At 47.0% G+C, this 17,907-nt stretch overlaps 1 protein-coding gene across 1 annotated transcript in view; it reads left to right on the top strand.

Moving 5' to 3' along the window:
- LOC142312732 (uncharacterized) overlaps positions 1-17,907 on the top strand; it is a 157,143-nt gene that overhangs the window by 12,430 nt on the left and 126,806 nt on the right. The window contains exons 4-8 of the mRNA XM_075351720.1: positions 4,345-4,533; positions 4,658-4,736; positions 4,823-4,920; positions 14,256-14,352; positions 16,516-17,460. Coding sequence (XP_075207835.1) covers positions 4,345-4,533; positions 4,658-4,736; positions 4,823-4,920; positions 14,256-14,352; positions 16,516-17,460 — 1,408 coding nt within the window. The remainder of the gene's footprint in view (positions 1-4,344; positions 4,534-4,657; positions 4,737-4,822; positions 4,921-14,255; positions 14,353-16,515; positions 17,461-17,907) is intronic.

The raw sequence follows: 17,907 nt of genomic DNA on the forward strand, positions 1-17,907 counted from the left end.
TCTGTCCCTCTCTATCTCTTTGTCTGTCTGTCTCTTTCCCTGTCTATCTCTGACTGTCTCTTTCTCCATCTGTCTCAATCTTTCCCTGTCTGTCTATCTATCTCTTTGTCTGTCTCTTTTCCTCTCTTTCCCTGTCTGTCTCTTTCCCTATTTATCTCTCTTTCCCTGTGTCTGTCTTTGTCTCTTTACCTGTCTTTGTCTGTCTCTTACCCTGTCTGTCTTTTTCTCTCTCTTTCCCTGTCTGTCTGTTTCCCTGTGTCTGTGTCTGTCTCTTTGTCTGTGTCTGTCTCTTTAACCTGTCTCTCTCTTTCCCTGTCAGTCTCTTTCCCTGTCAGTCTGTCTCTTTGTCTGTGTCTGTCTCTTGTGTCTGTCTTTCACCCTGTCTATGTCTGTTTCTTACCCTGTCTGTCTGTGTTTTTCCCTGGCTGCATTGTGACACGCCAACATTCCATATAAGGGCGTGGCTTCGCATTTTTCTGAAGTTCTGGCTGGACTGTGGCTCCCAGCTCCATTCGCTTTAAAAGAGGCAGGTTTTTTGGTGAATAACTGTAAAGCGCGGTGTTACAATTTCCCCTCAAAACATAGCCTATGACGCTCTCGGGGTCCAGAAGTGTGAGTGTGCCAAATTTTGTGGCTGTAGCTGCGACGGTGCAGATGACAATCCCGGACACACACACACACACACACACACACACACACACACACACACACACACACACATTCAGCTTTATATATTAGACTAGCTGTACTACCCGGCTTCGCCCGGATTAATAACTGCTGTTAACAAAATAGAATGTATTAACAAAAATGTATTCTGCACACAAAAAACAAATAGATATAAATGTAATTATGTCTGTCTCCCCCTCTGTATCTCTCTCTCTATATCTCTTTGTCTGTCTGTCTCTATCTCTTTGTCTGTCTGTCTCTGTCTCTTTCTCCGTCTGTCTTTGTTTCTTTCTCCGTCTGTCTCAATCTCTTTCCCTGTCTGTCTATCTATCTCTGTAACTTTCCCTGTCTGTCTCTTTCCCTCTCTTTCCCTGTCTGTCTCTTTCTCTGTGTCTGTCTCTTACCCTGTCTGTCTCTTTCCCTCTCTTTCCCTGTGTCTGTCTCTGTCTCTTTGTCTGTGTCTGTCTCTTTACCTGTCTCTCTCTTTCCCTGTCTGTCTCTTTCCCTGTCAGTCTGTCTCTTTGTCTGTGTCTATCTCTTTGTGTATGTCTCTTACCCTGTCTGTCTGTTTCTTACCCTGTCTGTGTGTGCCTCTTTCCCTGTCTGTGTCTGTCTCTTTCCCTGGCTGCATTGTGACATGCCAACATTCCATTTAAGGGCGTGGCTGCGCATTCTTCTGAAGTTCTGGCTGCACTGTGGCTCCCAGCTCCATTCGCTTTAATGGAGGCAGGTTTTTTGGTGAATAACTGTAAAGCGTGGGGTTAAAATTTCCCCTCAAAACATAGCCTATGACGCTCTCGGGGTCCAGAAGTGTGAGTGTACAAAATTTTGTTGCTGTAGCTGCGACGGGGCAGATGCCAATCCCGGACATACATACATACACACATTCAGCTTTATATATTAGATTACCAAATGGCAGAATAATGAGAGAGAGAACGTTTGAAGTCATTTTTATTACTTTCTTCAAAGTCAAACGTTTCCCTCCATTTCATTAGTATTTGGTACCATTGCCCTTACACTGTGTGACTTGGGGGAATTGTTTTGGTTATCCTTCCACAAGCTTCTCACAATAGATGGTAGGAATTTGGGCCAATTCCTCCTGACAGAGCTTGTGTAACTGAGCCATGTCTGTAGGTCGCCTTGCTGCCATCGGCCTTTTCAGGTTGCCAACAAATTTTTAGTAGGATTGAGATTAGGCCACTAGGATTGACATTTGTGATGGCCACTCCAAAGCAATGACTTTGTAGCCAGCTTGCCAATATGCTTTGGGTCATTGTCCATTTGGAAGACCCATTTCCTCCCAAACTTTACGTTCCTAGCTGATGTCTTGAGATGTTGCTTCAGTATTGCCACATCTTGCCACAATCTTCTTTGCTCATGATGCCATCTATTTTGTGAAGTGCATCAGTCCCTCCTATAGCAAAACAACCCCAAAACATGACTAGGGTCATTATGGCCAAACAGTTCAATATTAGTTTCGTTAGACCACAGGACATGTCTCCAAAATTTAAGGTCTTTGTTCCTGTGCGCATTTGCAGTCATTAATCTAACTTTTTTCTTTTTCTTTTGGAGTAATGGCTTCTTCCTGGAAGACTGGCCTTTCAGCCCATGTTGATATAGAACTCGTTTCACTGTGAATAATGACACACTCTTACCAGCTTCCGCCAGCATCTTCACAAGGTCATTTGCTTTTGTTCTTGGGTTGATATGCACATGTCTGACCAAAGCACGCTCATCTCTGGTACACAAAACCTGTCTCATTCATGAGCGGTATGATGGCTTGACATTCCCATCTTGTCTGTACTTGCATATAATTGTTTGTACAGATGAACGAGTCACCTTTATGTATCTGGAAATTGCACCCAAGGATGAACCAGACTTGTGCAATTCTCAGAAGCTTCCAAAGACATGACATCATATGGGCGGTCCCATATTGTTTAAAGGTATAGTACTATTAGTATATGTAAATTTTGACTTTCCAGGAAGAAATAAAAATGCCTTAAAACATTCTCTCCCTCATTATTCTGGCATTTGCCAAATATAAATCATTTTGATTCCTAATTGACCTAAAACGGGAAAGTTTTTTTTCTGATTTCATGTCAGATAGTGAGAAAAACATGCAGATGTGTCTTTATAGATAGTGTATGTAAACTTCTAGTTTCATCTGCATATGACTCATGTTTGTGATAAATTTCCTGTAGTAAAATGGTAACATCACTACTTATCATGTAGCTGAAGTGCAGCACAGATTCATCTTGGGTAAAAGCCGAGATTCTTTGATCAGGAATAGGACAGACATTTATAGGACATTTCATAACTTTCCCAAATTCTTATGAAAAAATATTAATCACATTCTGCATTGAACTACTGTACCCAATTTATTATATATTTTAGGAGTCGGAGTCCGTCCATTTTATACTAACTCCGACTCCACCAAAATGGACACTAACTCTGACTCCACAGCCCTGGCTGCTGCTGTGACGCAGCTCTCCATGCGCTCATCCTGCTGGCTGTGTGGTCCTGCATCTCTTCTCTGTCCTGGGTGCTGATTAGTTAAAGCAGGGGCCGATCACACAGTTACAGGTTTTGACTGTAAAGGGGGCTTTACACGCAGCGATATCGCTAGTGAAAGCACCCGCCCCCGTCGTTTGTGTGGCACGGGCAAATTGCTGCCCGTGGCGCACAACATCGCTAGGACCCGTCACATATACTTACCTGCCTAGCGACATCGCTTTCTAAGGGGGCGGTTCGTGCGGCGTCACAAAGCGGCCGCCCAATAGAAGCGGAGGGGCGGAGATGAGCGGCCGTAACATCCCGCCCACCTCCTTCCTTCCTCATTGCTGACGGCCGCAGGTAAGCTGTAGTTCGTCGTTCCCGAGGTGTCACACATAGGGATGTGTGCTGCCGCAGGAATGACGAACAACCTCCGTCCTGCAACAATCAACGATTTTTTGAAAATGAACGACGTATCAACGATAAGGTGAGTATTTTTGATAGTTAACGGCCGTTCGTTGGTGTCACACGCAACGACGTCACTAACCATGTCGGATGTGCATCACGGAATCCGTGACCCTAACGATATATCGTTAGACACATCATTGCATGTAACGGGGCCTTTAGGGTATGTGCCCGCGATCAGTACTTGCTGCGTTCAGAACGCAGCTAGTCCTGAACAGGGGGGCCGCATGTCTTCTCTGCAGGAGACCGCAGCTGTTAGTACCCACAATCAGGTTTCCGTGCACTGCGGTCTCTCACTTGTGTTCTCCCTACGGAGGACACATGCGATTCCGCAGCAAACAATTGACATGCTGCGGTCTGGAAAGACGCACCGCAGGTCAGTGTTTGCTGCGGGAGAAACAAGCACAGTGGGCACGGGATTTCTAGAAGTACCGTCCACTGTGCTTGTACTGTACAACGCAGCATTTTGGACGCAGCTGAGGTAGGAGGCGTCCAAACCGCTGCAAATACTGATCGTGGTCATGCACCCTAAATTGCACTGCTCTGTCAGCAAATAACACACTTTAGACCCTACCCCTCTATCAATATATTGTTTACTACCACTTGGGCACTACAAAACTCCATGCTTGTCATGTCCATGTTCCTTGGACCGTATGTCTTTTCCTAAAAGATGTGTTCCAGACTGTTTTGATGTTTACTAGGGTTTCTATACATACCCAGGATTACACAGTAGTGAAGAAGTCATCTGGTGAATGTCAGACGCCTAAAAGCAGGTTCCAAATGTCCGGAGATTGGAGCAAAACCAAGAGCACCAATACAAAGCTTCTTCACTTACCGCTGTATGAGAGGAAGAACGAGCAGAAGATCCTGGACCTCACCATCAAGATGATTGAGCTGCTGACTGGAGAGGTGAGCACTGCTGGGAATACTGGGGCATTATACAGTAACACGGGGGGGTTTGGACAATGACTGTATCACTGTGTGTCAGGTTTCTGTAAGATACGAGGGTCTCACTGTCTTTTTCTCTATGGAGGAGTGGGAGTACATAGAAGGACCCAAGGATCTGTACAGTGACGTGATGATGGAGAACCATAGCCCCAACACACTACTCGGTAAGAATCTTTAAAAAGGATGTTATTTTAAAAGTCATCTACAATACATTAACCCATTATTTGACATCCTCGTTTATTTCCCACAGATGGATCCAGTATTGTAGATTCACCTGAAAAATGCCCAAGTCCATTGTATTCCCAGAAATGTCTTGAGAAAATTCCTGCTGTCCATCAGGATCATCAGGTACATGGACATGAATCACCCAATAATATATGATTACTGGATTGTGTATACACAACTATGCAGCCTGTTAGTGGTAACGTTTGGGGCACTGGCTCTTGTACTGTTGTATAGTGTGCTATTTTACTGCGGTTCTTACCATAAGGATGTGTTGTCAAAAGATCCATTTTTTTCATAAATGAAAAAGATAAAACACAGTTAGAGCTAACACACTCCTCAAAACTGAAATAATAATTGTAGAAGATTTGTGGAATTATGGAAATCGCAGGATCAATAGATATGTTAAAGGGAACCTGACCGCTGATACATGCTTTTTGATCCACGGGCAGCTTGTATCAGTCACTGGCTGTATGATCTCAGCCATGTATGTGTGACTCTGAAACACTGCAGCAATGTAGAGAAAACATAGTGAAAAGCCGACGGTGACTGATCCGCACAAGAGACTAGTCGGCCAGGCGGGTCCCTTGTGGCTACTGCCCTCCAACCCTCCTTGAGTTACAGGTCTCTCCTAATACATGTATGCAGACAGAGACCTGTCACTCCGGGCAGCGGGAAGAGGAAGCCGCTGGGGATTGTCCTGTCTGACTAGTCTCCCGTGCGGCTTGATCCCCGGCAGCTTTCAAATACTGCAGTGTTTCAGAGCTAAAGGGGTTGTCCCCTTTAAAAAAAAAAATATATATATATATATATATTAATATATATTATATATATATTTTATATATATATATATATATATATATATAAAAAAATTCCTGTGCCGAGATAATCTTGTAATGTGCCGCCGTATCTGTACATACAGGAACATGATCTGATCATACCACATCTCCTGGGCAAGGGTGGAAGTATAAGAATAAACAGACAGCTTAGATTGGGATCACAGCTGCTGCTTTCTGTGAAGTAAAACACTGTTTAAAAGCAGGCAAGGGAATGTTTTACCTCACAAAAAGAATCAGCTGCGATAACATGCAGTAATGTCTGTGTGTTCTCTATTGCTTCTTCCCCTGGCCAGGATGTGTGGAATGTTCAAACCATGTCCCTGTATGGTCAGACACGGCCATTACACAGTATATGGCAGGGACACATATATAAGATTATCTTAGCACAGAAACTTTCTTTTTCATTACACTTGATCAGCCAATATGTACCCAGATGTCTGGTTCTCTGTAATGAAAGTAAATTGTGATTACAATTTTCAAAATAGCTTGATTTATCCAGTATGAGTATGTGAACCACACGCAGATATACACACACTTAACATGCCTTTGCTGCTCTAATTGAGGTTTTTAATGGTTGTTGTTGGAGGAATATACTACTCAATGCATTTGGGCAAATTAACATCTATTGCTGGCAGCTCCCGTTGCAATTGTCTACCAATGATGTCTCAGATGTAGTAGACACTGCAAGCCATGTGATAACATTTAGGCCACGCAACTGCTCAGAGTAGCCAACACAACATTCTGTTAGATGTGTGTTGAAAAACAACTCTTGGGACACTTTGGAGAAATGATCGCACCACTGGTTCCGCCACCAAATCAATGTAACACCGAGCTGTTAGTTCACCTGGGATGAACACTTGAAGAGCCTGTCTTCTCCAGATACATTTAGCAAGGCACGACCACGGACAACCATTATTAATCTCACTGATAGCAGCCAAGATGTGTAGGTATGAGTATTTCTTTGAGATTCTGTAACGCCTGCCTGGATCAACAGACTCAGTTGGGATGTAATGGGGAGGCTAGAGGGAAGCAACTCACCAAGCAGGACCCCCAGAACCCTGAAACCCTTTAACCCCTATACAGGGATTTGGAATTACACAGGGCCCTGGAGATCACTACCTGTGGAAGGCTGCAGTCCGATGAGAGTAGTCGTCAGGCAGGGTCAAACCAGGAATTGCGGAACAGGGACAGAATCGTCAGGCAAGGACGTAATCAGAAAACGTAGCGGAGGTCAAATCCGGATCGGGCAGCGAGGTACAAAAACAGCAGGCAGAAGAGTAGTCAGAAAACATGCAGAAGTCAGCATACAGGAATCACAAAACAGAATAGGGCGGACCAGGAGCCAGGAAATCAGAACTATCTCTGGCAGTGGTCATGTGACAGGAGGGGAGCTAAGAAGGGTGTGGTGTCTTCCCATTGGCTGTAGCTGAACGCTGGTAACTTCAGCTGGAAGACACACGCCACCCACAGTCAGCCAGTGGTACTGCAGATCCCAAGATAACCCAGCCCAGTGGATGATCGGAGCCTGCGCCCACCGGTGCCGCTGGCATCGACTCCTCTCCCATCACCAGCACCATCCACGGCAGGAACACGGCGTCGCCTGGCGATCGGAGCAGAAGTCGCTGGAGCGGACTCTGGTGGTGACGTAACAGAATCTCGAACTCAAAGCTGAATAAATCAATATGTTTCGAAACTTTCGTTTCCATTTTATCATTATTTACATATCAATAACATGTCTATTCATCCTGTGATTTCCATAATTCCACTTTTTTTCCTTCTTGGTGTTGCAATGTCAATGAAGAGTTTGGAGACACGAGGGTCAGGGTTGCTATATTCCACTGGCCTGGTTGTCTTTAGAAAGACCGCACGGACCGGGGCTCATACCACTGAACACCAGTACTCCCTTCCCCTTGGGCAGAACACTATTCAGACAACACAGGGTGAGGGTACTACAGTCCGGTAAGACTTTTTTGGGTTACCAACAGACAACAGCATATAGTACATTCCCAGCAAGGACACAAGATGGTGCAAGAGTCTCACCTTTCCTCTGGCTTGCCAAGGATTAGAACATCCGCAACTACAGGGCATCCAGGGCCACTACCCCAGCCAGCAGCAACCTGCTTTTGGTGGGCACCCATTGAGAGAAGATAATGGGAAACTTAGTAAGGCAACCTAGCACAGCGAGGTATGTGGCAAGGTAACCAGATTATCCCAACCTGAGATCTCCAGACAAATTTGCGGACTCAGTGTTGGGTAGTGGAATAGGTCTGTAGTCCATCAGCTGGAACCACGGTCCCTAGGCTAAAGTCTTGTAGAATCACCTCGGGGACAGAAGCAGGCCCCTTTTTATATCCCACAACTCGCATTTCAGGGCATTTGGGGGGGGGGGAATAAACATGGCTGTTCTTTCATTGTTCATTAGTTAAATTAGACTTCAGAATTGTCCTCCAAATGATGTAGACTAGTACACCACTGGGGCCTGATGCACTCTGTAATCAGCAGGCATACAAAATAGGGATACCAGACAGTCTCACATGAAATACTGACTCATGTCATTTGACTTACTGAACAAAAAAATAGTACATCTGGCATAGTTAAGAATAGTTCAGTCCAGCACAAGTGGCCAGATTTTCCTCATTGATGCTAAGTTGTCACAAGGAATGTGTAATATTTTGGCATAAACTATTTCATAGGGCTTTCCATCATTATACTGTTAGGCATATTCATCAAATATACTATATGGGCCCTTGTAGGATTCCAGATGCTATGAAGATATACGTGTTTGACCCCTCCACTATGTAATAATGTTCCTTATCCTGTAATAATATCCCTGATCCTGGTCCCATCCTGAATTTATGTCCTCCATCAAGGGCACCTTACTGGTATAATGTCCCCCTTCCCAGTATAATGACCCCCATCCTGGTATAATGTTTTCCATCCTTGGCCCCTACCTGGTATAATGTCTCCCTTTAGTGGTATCATGTCCTCTTACCTGGTCACCTGTCTGGTATAATATCTCCCTTTTCTGGTATATTGTCGCCCATCCTAATGTAATGACACAAAATCATCCATGGCCCCTTCCTGGTATAATGTCCCCCATCCTGGTATAATGTCCTTTTATCCTGGGGCCCTTCCAGTAATAATTTCCCTTTCTGTAGTTCTTCCCTAACAAATGTAAAAAACCCCCCAAACAAACGATTCTGTGCTGCAATACATTTAAGCTAAAGGTGGGTCCTCTGACGCACATCCAGCTGAAATAGCCGCTGGTCTGAGCACTACCCCCTCCCCCCCTCGCAACTGCGATTGTTACAACCCTGGGAGAAGTGAGGATTTTGATTTCCACAGAACAGCAAGTGTTGGCAAATCCAAATAATACGCCATTACTTACTACACTGTGTGCAGAATTATTAGGCAAATTAGTATTTTGATCTCTACCATAGGACCCTGTGTTGTTTGGCGCTGGTGGCGCTCTGATTATTAAAGTCCTTTCCTTTGCTCAAGCTTTGTCCGAGTCAGTCTCTGGGGTCAGCTGCCACAGTCTTCTATGGTCCTGTGGGTTCACTACCTAGCTCCCCCGTGGGTAGCGTTACAGAAGAGTAGATTGGAACTACCCTGTGTGCAGAATTATTAGGCAAATGAGTATTTTGATCACATGATATTTTCTATACATGTTGTCCTACTCCAAGCTGTATAGGCTTGAGAGCCAACTACCAATTAAAGGGGTTATCCGGCTTCTTTTGACTTTTTTTTTTTATTACCCTATTGGGCTACATTGGGGCAGGTAAGTAGATAGTGACCACTTACCTGCCCTGCTGTAAGCCCCTCTCCCCCGGCTCAGAGCGGTCATGTGACCGCTCGTGCCGCGATTTTGCTGCTTCCGGTCATTTCATGTCAACATGGGCAGGGCCATGTTGACATGCAAATCTGGAACAGCATGTCGCCTCCCTGCTGGGCGGGTACAGTGCGTGGAGTCTTTGTCCCCTTCCCTGCACCCTCCCACACATTCCCCCGCACCCCGTACTCTGCCCACAACCTCCCCCTACACTGCTGTGGGGTCCGTCACCTGGGGGAGGGCCCTGGCGGCGGCTGCCGTGGTGTCAGCGCCAGCACCGGGCCCCCTGCTCAGAATCGCACATTCAAATGTACCGGCATCACAGATCACAGATGCCGGTACGTTTGAAAGCGCTGATGAGAAGCAGCGCAGTGCTGCTTCTCATCACTGTCCCGCTGTCTGTGCTCTCTTCAGCACAGCGGTGACGTCACTACTGTGCTGATATGACCAGAGCACAGACAGCGCGCGAACGTGCAGGAGCGGAGGGGACTGAGGACGGGTGAGTATGTACTCCCTACATGTGTTCCCTATGGGGTTAGAGGGGGGGTCGGTACAGAGCGCCGTGTGTGCGTGCGGTGCAGAGCCATATATGTGTGCGTGTGCGGTGCAGAGCCATATGTGTGTGTGGTGCAGAGCCCTGTGTGCGGTGCAGAGCCCTATGTGCGTGTGCGTTGCAGAGCTCTGTGTGCGGTGCAGAGTCTGATGTGCATGTGCGGTGCAGAGTCCGATGTGCGTGTGCGGTGCAGAGCCTATGTGCGTGTGCGGTGCAGAGCCCTATGTGCGTATGCGGTGCAGAGCCCTATGTGCGTGTGCGGTGCAGAGCCCTATGTGCATATGCGGTGCAGAGCCCTATGTGCGTATGCGGTGCAGAGCCCTATGTGCGTGTGCGGTACAGAGCCCTATGTGCGAGTGCGGTAAAGAGCCCTGTGTGCGGTGCAGAGCCCGATGTGCGTGTGCGGTGCAGAGCCCGATGTGCGTGTGCGGTACAGAGCCCGATGTGCGTGTGCGGTGCAGAGCCCGATGTGCGTGTGCGGTGCAGAGCCCTATGTGCGTGTGCGGTGCAGAGCCCGATGTGCATGTGCGGTGCAGAGCCCTATGTGCGTATGCGGTGCAGAGCCCTATGTGCGTATGCGGTGCAGAGCCCTATGTGCGTATGCGGTGCAGAGCCCTATGTGCGTGTGCGGTACAGAGCCCTATGTGCGTGTGCGGTATAGAGCCCTGTGTGCGGTGCAGAGCCCTATGTGCGTGTGCGGTGCAGAGCCCTATGTGCGGTGCAGAGTCTGATGTGCATGTGCGGTGCAGAGTCCGATGTGCGTGTGCGGTGCAGAGCCTATGTGCGTGTGCGGTGCAGAGCCCTATGTGCGTATGCGGTGCAGAGCCCTATGTGCGTGTGCGGTGCAGAGCCCTATGTGCATATGCGGTGCAGAGCCCTATGTGCGTATGCGGTGCAGAGCCCTATGTGCGTGTGCGGTACAGAGCCCTATGTGCGAGTGCGGTAAAGAGCCCTGTGTGCGGTGCAGAGCCCGATGTGCGTGTGCGGTGCAGAGCCCGATGTGCGTGTGCGGTACAGAGCCCGATGTGCGTGTGCGGTGCAGAGCCCGATGTGCGTGTGCGGTGCAGAGCCCTATGTGCGTGTGCGGTGCAGAGCCCGATGTGCATGTGCGGTGCAGAGCCCTATGTGCGTATGCGGTGCAGAGCCCTATGTGCGTATGCGGTGCAGAGCCCTATGTGCGTATGCGGTGCAGAGCCCTATGTGCGTGTGCGGTACAGAGCCCTATGTGCGTGTGCGGTATAGAGCCCTGTGTGCGGTGCAGAGCCCTATGTGCGTGTGCGGTGCAGAGCCCTATGTGCGTGTGCGGTGCAGAGCCCTATGTGCGTGTGCAGTGCAGAGCCCTATGTGCGTATGCGGTGCAGAGCCCTTTGTGCGGTGCAGAGTCCGATGTGCGTGTGCGGTGCAGAGTCCGATGTGCGTGTGCGGTTCAGAGTCCGATGTGCGTGTGCGGTTCAGAGTCCGATGTGCGTGTGCGGTGCAGAGTCCGATGTGCATGTGCGGTGCAGAGCCCTGTGTGCGTGTGTGGTGCAGAGCCCTATGTGCATGTGCGGTGCAGAGCCCTGTGTGCGGTGAAGAGCCCTATGTGCGTGTGCGTTGCAGAGCCCTATGTGTGTGTGCGGTGCAGAGCCCTATGTGCGTGTGCGGTGCAGAGCCCGATGTGCGTGTGCGGTGCAGAGCCATATGTGTGTGTGCAGTGCAGAGCCATATGTGCGTGTGCGGTGCAGAGCCCTATGTGCGTGTGCGGTGCAGAGCCCTATGTGCGTGTGCGGTGCAGAGCCATATGTGCGTGCGCGGTGCAGAGCCATATGTGCGTGTGTGGTGCAGAGCCATATGTGTGTGTGCGGTGCAGAGCCATATGTGTGTGTGCGGTGCAGAGCCCTAATATCGTGTGCGGTGCAGAGCCCTAATATCGTGTGCGGTGCAGAGCCCGATGTGCGTGTGCGGTGCAGAGCCCGATGTGCGTGTGCGGTGCAGAGCCCGATGTGCGTGTGCGGTGCAGAGCCCGATGTGCGTGTGCGGTGCAGAGCCCGATGTGCGTGTGCGGTGCAGAGCCCGATGTGCGTGTGCAGTGCAGAGCCCGATGTGGTGTGGTGTGCAGAGCCCAATGTGGTGTGGGGTGCAGAGCCCGATGTGGTGTGGTGTGCAGAGCCCGATGTGGTGTGGGGTGCAGAGCCCGATGTGGTGTGGGGTGCAGAGCCCGATGTGGTGTGGGGTGCAGAGCCCGATGTGGTGTGGGGTGCAGAGCCCGATGTGGGGCTGTTATTTGCAATGCTGTAGTGATAACAGGTCAGGTGCTGGGGAAGAATACTGACAGGGACTGTGTGTGCAGGGGGCGGGCAGGGGGTGAGGCTGGACACTGGGCAGGGGCTGCACAGTGAGGTCGGGCGGTGCCAGCTGTGACTGGGAGGTTTAGCACAGGAAGTGGTCAGTTTGCTAGAGCTGAATGTAAACAAACAGCTGCAGAGAATAAAGGTTGAATTCAAGAGGAACAAAAGTTAGAAAACAAAAAATAACAATGTAGGGGTGTTTTATATGACAATACAGCACAGATTAGCTTAACAAAAATTTTTGAGTTTATGTCGGACAACCCCTTTAAGTAAATCAGGTGATGTGCATCTCTGTAATGAGGAGGGGTGTGGTATAATAACATCAACACCCTATATAAGGTGTGCTTAATTATTAGGCAACTTCCTTTCCTTTGGCAAAATGGGTCAGAAGAGAGATTTGACGGGCTCTGAAACGTCCAAAATTGTGAGATGTCTTGCAGAGGGATGCAGCAGTCTTGAAATTGCCAAACTTTTGAAGCGTGATCACCGAACAATCAAGCTTTTCATGGAAAATAGCCAACAGGGTCGCAAGAAGCGTGTTGGGCAAAAAAGACGCAAAATAACTGCCCATGAATTGAGGAAAGTCAAGCGTGAAACTGCCAAGATGCCATTTGCCACCAGTTTGGCCATATTTCAGAGCTGCAACGTTACTGGAGTATCATAAAGCACAAGGTGTGCCATACTCAGGGGCATGGCCAAAGTAAGGAAGGCTGAAAAATGACCGACCACCTTTGAACAAGAAACATAAGATAAAACGTCAAGACTGGGCCAAGAAATAGCTTAAGACTGATTTTTCAAAGGTTTTATGGACTGATTAAATGAGAGTGACTCTTGATGGGCCAGATGGATGGGCCAGAGGCTGGATCAGTAAAGGGCAGAGAGCTCCACTCCGACTCAGACGCCAGCAAGGTGGAGGTGGGGTACTGGTATGGGCTGGTATAATCAAAGATGAACTTGTGGGACCGTTCTGGGTTGAGGATGGAGTGAAGCTCAACTTCCAGAGCTACTGCCAGTTTGTGGAAGACAACTTCTTCAAGCTGTGGTACAGGAAGAAGTCGGTATCGTTCAAGAAAAACATGATTTTCATGCAGGACAATGCTCCATCACATGCATCCATCTACTCCACAGCGTGGCTGGCCAGTAAAGGTCTAAAAGATGAAAAAATAAAAAAATAATGACATGGCCCCCTTGTTCACCTGATCTGAATCCCATAGAGAACCTGTGGTCCCTCATAAAATGTGAGATCTACAGGGAGGGAAAACAGTACACCTCTCGGAACAGTGTCTGGAGGCTGTGGTGGGTGCTGCACGCAATGTTGATCATAAACAGATCAAGCAACGGACAGAATCTATAGATGGTAGGCTGTTGAGTGTCATCAAGGTGGCTAGATTGGTCACTAATTTTTTTTTGTTTTGTTTTTGCATGTCAGAAATGTTTATTTCTAAATTTTGTGCAGTTATATTGGTTTACCTGGTGAAAATAAACAAGTGAGATGGGAATATATTTGGTTTTTATTAAGTTGCCTAATAATTCTACACAGTAATAGTTATCTGCACAAACAGATATCCTCCTAAGATAGCCAAATCTAAAAAAAAAACACTCCAACTTCCAAAAATATTAAGCTTTGATATTTATGAGTTTTTTGGGTTGATTGAGAACATACCGTAGTTGTTGATGAATAATAAAAAAATCCTCTAAAATATAACTTGCCTAGTAATGCTGCACACGGTGTATATTGTAATCCATAGCTGTGTTGATAAATGAAAGTAATAAATGTAATGTGGGTCGTGATCATTTTTTGAAATTTTATTGGATCTGTGTTCGATATATACAGTAGTTAGTGATTCCGAGTACATTGTTGAATAAGGCCAGGCAAAAAGACCTATAACAGCTCATTTTCTTATATTTAGGAAGAAGATAAGAATACAATAAAAGTTGAAGCTGCAGAGGGAGAAGAGACGCGCCTTATGGATGATCAGCAGTCTCAGAAGGTGGAAATCCCTATAGGTATTAGCACAGATTGTACGGATATAGCTTTGCTTCTGTATTTACCATTGTGACATTAGAAAAACTTGAATATGGTTGCTTTAATTTGCAGAATATTTGTTAAAAGACTCTCCATTATACAGCTGCTTACTGGAAGACGCTGCCGTGTATTGCAATGGTTTCTGGGTCTTGCGGTCAATATGTTCAACTCAAGCCAAATTTACCCATTGAAAGCTTTGCATCCTGCCTCCTTGGCTTTTGCTTTGTGACACTTACTTATGACAGTTGCTTTCTTAAGTGCAGAATCAAAGTTTTTCAGTAGTATAGACACACATGCTTCACATCTGCACCAAAAACACATCAATTAAGGGGGAGAACCCATTAAAAAAACGCAATACCCAGAGAAGATTGTTATTGCGTAGTTTGGTGTGGACAATTGCAGAATACTGTCACCAGTGTCTCTCGTGCTTAAGAGACCTGTGACAACTCTTGGACTTGAGCTTTACAATTCTCTGTGATTTTAAATGTATTTTGCTTTCTGTTGGTGCAGCAAGGGTTAAAGTGAACCTGTCATCAGAAATTTAGCTATAAAGCTAAAAGTTCCCCCCTCTGCAGCTCCTGGGCTGCATTCTAGGAAGCTTCCTATAGTTTTTGTGGCCCCTTTTATTCCAAAATAAATACTTTACAAACTTGTACCTTTTCGTATGCAAATTTCTTAAATCTTCCATGGGGGCGGGCTGCCTGATGTACGTTGCTGTCCTGCTGCCGATTTACGCCGCCCCCGAACGCTGAATTTCAAACCTCAGGATGCCGCCCCTGGGCGCCCGTGGTCCCGCGCATGCACTGTGCTACTGTAGCGGTGCCGTGCACTGCGTGCACGTGTGACCGCTGGTGACGCTTTTGCGCGGGCACCGACTGCTCCGTCCGCTCCTCCCATCTATTTCCTGCTGCTGAGCAGGATGGGAAGGAGGTGACGTCCGATCATCTGGCCAGCGAGCGCTTGCGCAGAACGCTGGAGGAAGAGGGGAAAGTGCGGTCACGATGTTATGGGCGGCACTTGCTGATGACACTCACAGCGCCGCCCATAACCTCGTGCCCGCGCAAAGTGTCACTAGCGGTCACACGTGCACACAGTGCACGGCACCGCTACAGTAGCACAGCGCATGCGCGGGACCACGGGCGCCCAGGGGCGGCATCCTGAGGTTTGAAATTCAGCGTTCGGGGGCGGCGTAAATCGGCAGCAGGACAGCAACGTACATCAGGCAGCCCGCCCCCATGGAAGATTTAAGAAATTTGCATACAAAAAGGTACAAGTTTGTAAAGTATTTATTTTGGAATAAAAGGGGCCACAAAAACTATAGGAAGCTTCCTAGAATGCAGCCCAGGAGCTGCAGAGGGGGGAACTTTTAGCTTTATAGCTAAATTTCTGATGACAGGTTCCCTTTAATGACATTTTCCTTGCTAGTAGATCCTGGTTAGTTAACCTCAGGTGCTGTCGTTTTTTTACACCTCCCATCTCCTTTAAATTGTCATATGACCTATCACCTGATGCCAATAATAGACTCTCATTCTGTTTCTGACCACTGTGAAGGGAGGAAGTTCTCTTGGAGTTGCTTGTGTTATGCTGTTGGAGCTTAGCTGTTTTGGAGCCTAGTCGGCTGCAGCCTTGGTGTCTGGTGCAGCAGTGAAGTTTGTTTGGTTATCCTTTTGTCTATGTTCTCCAGTTTGTCCTCCTTCCACTGTATGTCATTACCTTAGTGGTGACGTCTAATGTACTCACCGTCCTTGTCACTATCCAGGATGAGTGGAGGGGCAGTAAGGGACTAAACGTGTTACAGCATAGAGGGGAAGGACTTGTATACGGATGTTAGGGGAGCTCAGGGACCAGATACAGATTAATATCTGGAGGTTGCCCAACTCACGCTCCCTATCGTCAGGGTCCTCCTCTCCTTTACCGTGCATGGCAGTGTTGGATTTTTGTCTACGCTCTACAGTCTCGGATGTCTACTGAAAGTCACTGCCACCGCCCCTCTGACATCTCCTCCTGCCAGAGTAGAAAGAAATGATAAAAGCGTGTAGCTAGGGTGTGGACCACATTTTCCTGGTAAAAATCTAGCTTTTATTTGCCTGTGAATTTCAATTATAAGAATATTGTATTGAACCATAAATATTTTTTATCTCCAGGAGTCGGAAACATTGGTGAGACTATACCAAAAAGACACCGTGTGTGGCCTACGGACATTCTACCAGAACAAAACTTCATTGTCCAAAATTCTTCTAGAAAAATCCTCACTACCCAAGCCCTATCTCCTCCACATCCTCCGAAAAATGATGTATCATCTGATCCCTCTAATCACATAAAACATTTTCAAGACGCTTCATTAATTTTGACACAGAATCTTATTAACAAAAATATACCCTTGGTGCTGTGTCCGGGGGATCTATCATCTAGTCCCACTAATAACCTCAAACATTGTCCTGATCTGCCCCATATTAATACATCAAGCACAGGGGGGAAAAAGTTTTCATGTTCAGCATGTGGGAAATATTTTACACAGAAATCAAACCTCATCGTTCATCAGAGAATTCATACAAGAGAGAAGCCATTTTCATGTTCAGAATGTGGGAAATGTTTTAGTCACAAGTCAAATCTCGTTCAGCATCGAAGAATTCACACAGGCCAAAGGCCACATACATGTCTGGAGTGCAGCAAATGCTTTATTAAAAAGTCCGATCTTGCTAAACACCAGAGGACTCATGGAATGGTGAGGCCGTTTTCATGTTCAGAATGTGGGAAATGTTTCACACTAAAATCGGACATGGTCAGACATCAAAGAAACCACACGGGGCAGAGGCCATTTATTTGTTCAGAATGTGGAAAATGTTTTTCCTTGAAGTCAGATCTTGGCAGACATGAGAGAATCCACTCTGGCCACAAGCCCTTCTCATGTTCCTACTGTGGAAAGTGTTTTACCCTCAAATCGAATCTTCTTACACACCAGAGAATCCACACAGGAGAGAAGCCATATTCCTGTCATGTGTGCCATAAATCTTTTACTCACAAATCAAATCTTGTTCAACATCGGAGAATCCACGCTGGAGATGGACATTTTACTGGCAGTGAACACGGTAACTGTTTTGTTCAAGTGTCTTTTGTAATTTCGCATCAGTCACTCAGGGCCTTTACTGTCTATAGGATCTTCTTTAATACCTTTCCCATGAAAAGAAAAGCACTTGATATGTGCAGTTTTAGAGGGAATGTCAGGTAATCATATCAAGTAAAGTTGCATATTCATTGGATTATGCACTAGTCAAACAACCTCTTCCTGAATACTATTTTCTCCAGTGTAAAAGTATGACATTTTACCTTCCACTCTGATGTAATACTAGAGATTTAGGGGCCATGTCTCCAAGGGCTCACGTGATATTGGCTACAGTGCTCATGGGACATATTAATTAGTGGTCGCTGATGTACTGTTTCGTTCACACTTCTTTTGGATGCACCTTTGATGTCTAGAGGCAGTGTGAAGACTTCAGGTGTCTGATTAGTCTGAAGGAGTGAAGTTACTTATTTGC

This window comes from Anomaloglossus baeobatrachus, chromosome 5, assembly GCF_048569485.1.
Source record: "Anomaloglossus baeobatrachus isolate aAnoBae1 chromosome 5, aAnoBae1.hap1, whole genome shotgun sequence".
In the NCBI taxonomy this organism is placed as follows: Eukaryota; Metazoa; Chordata; class Amphibia; order Anura; family Aromobatidae; genus Anomaloglossus; species Anomaloglossus baeobatrachus.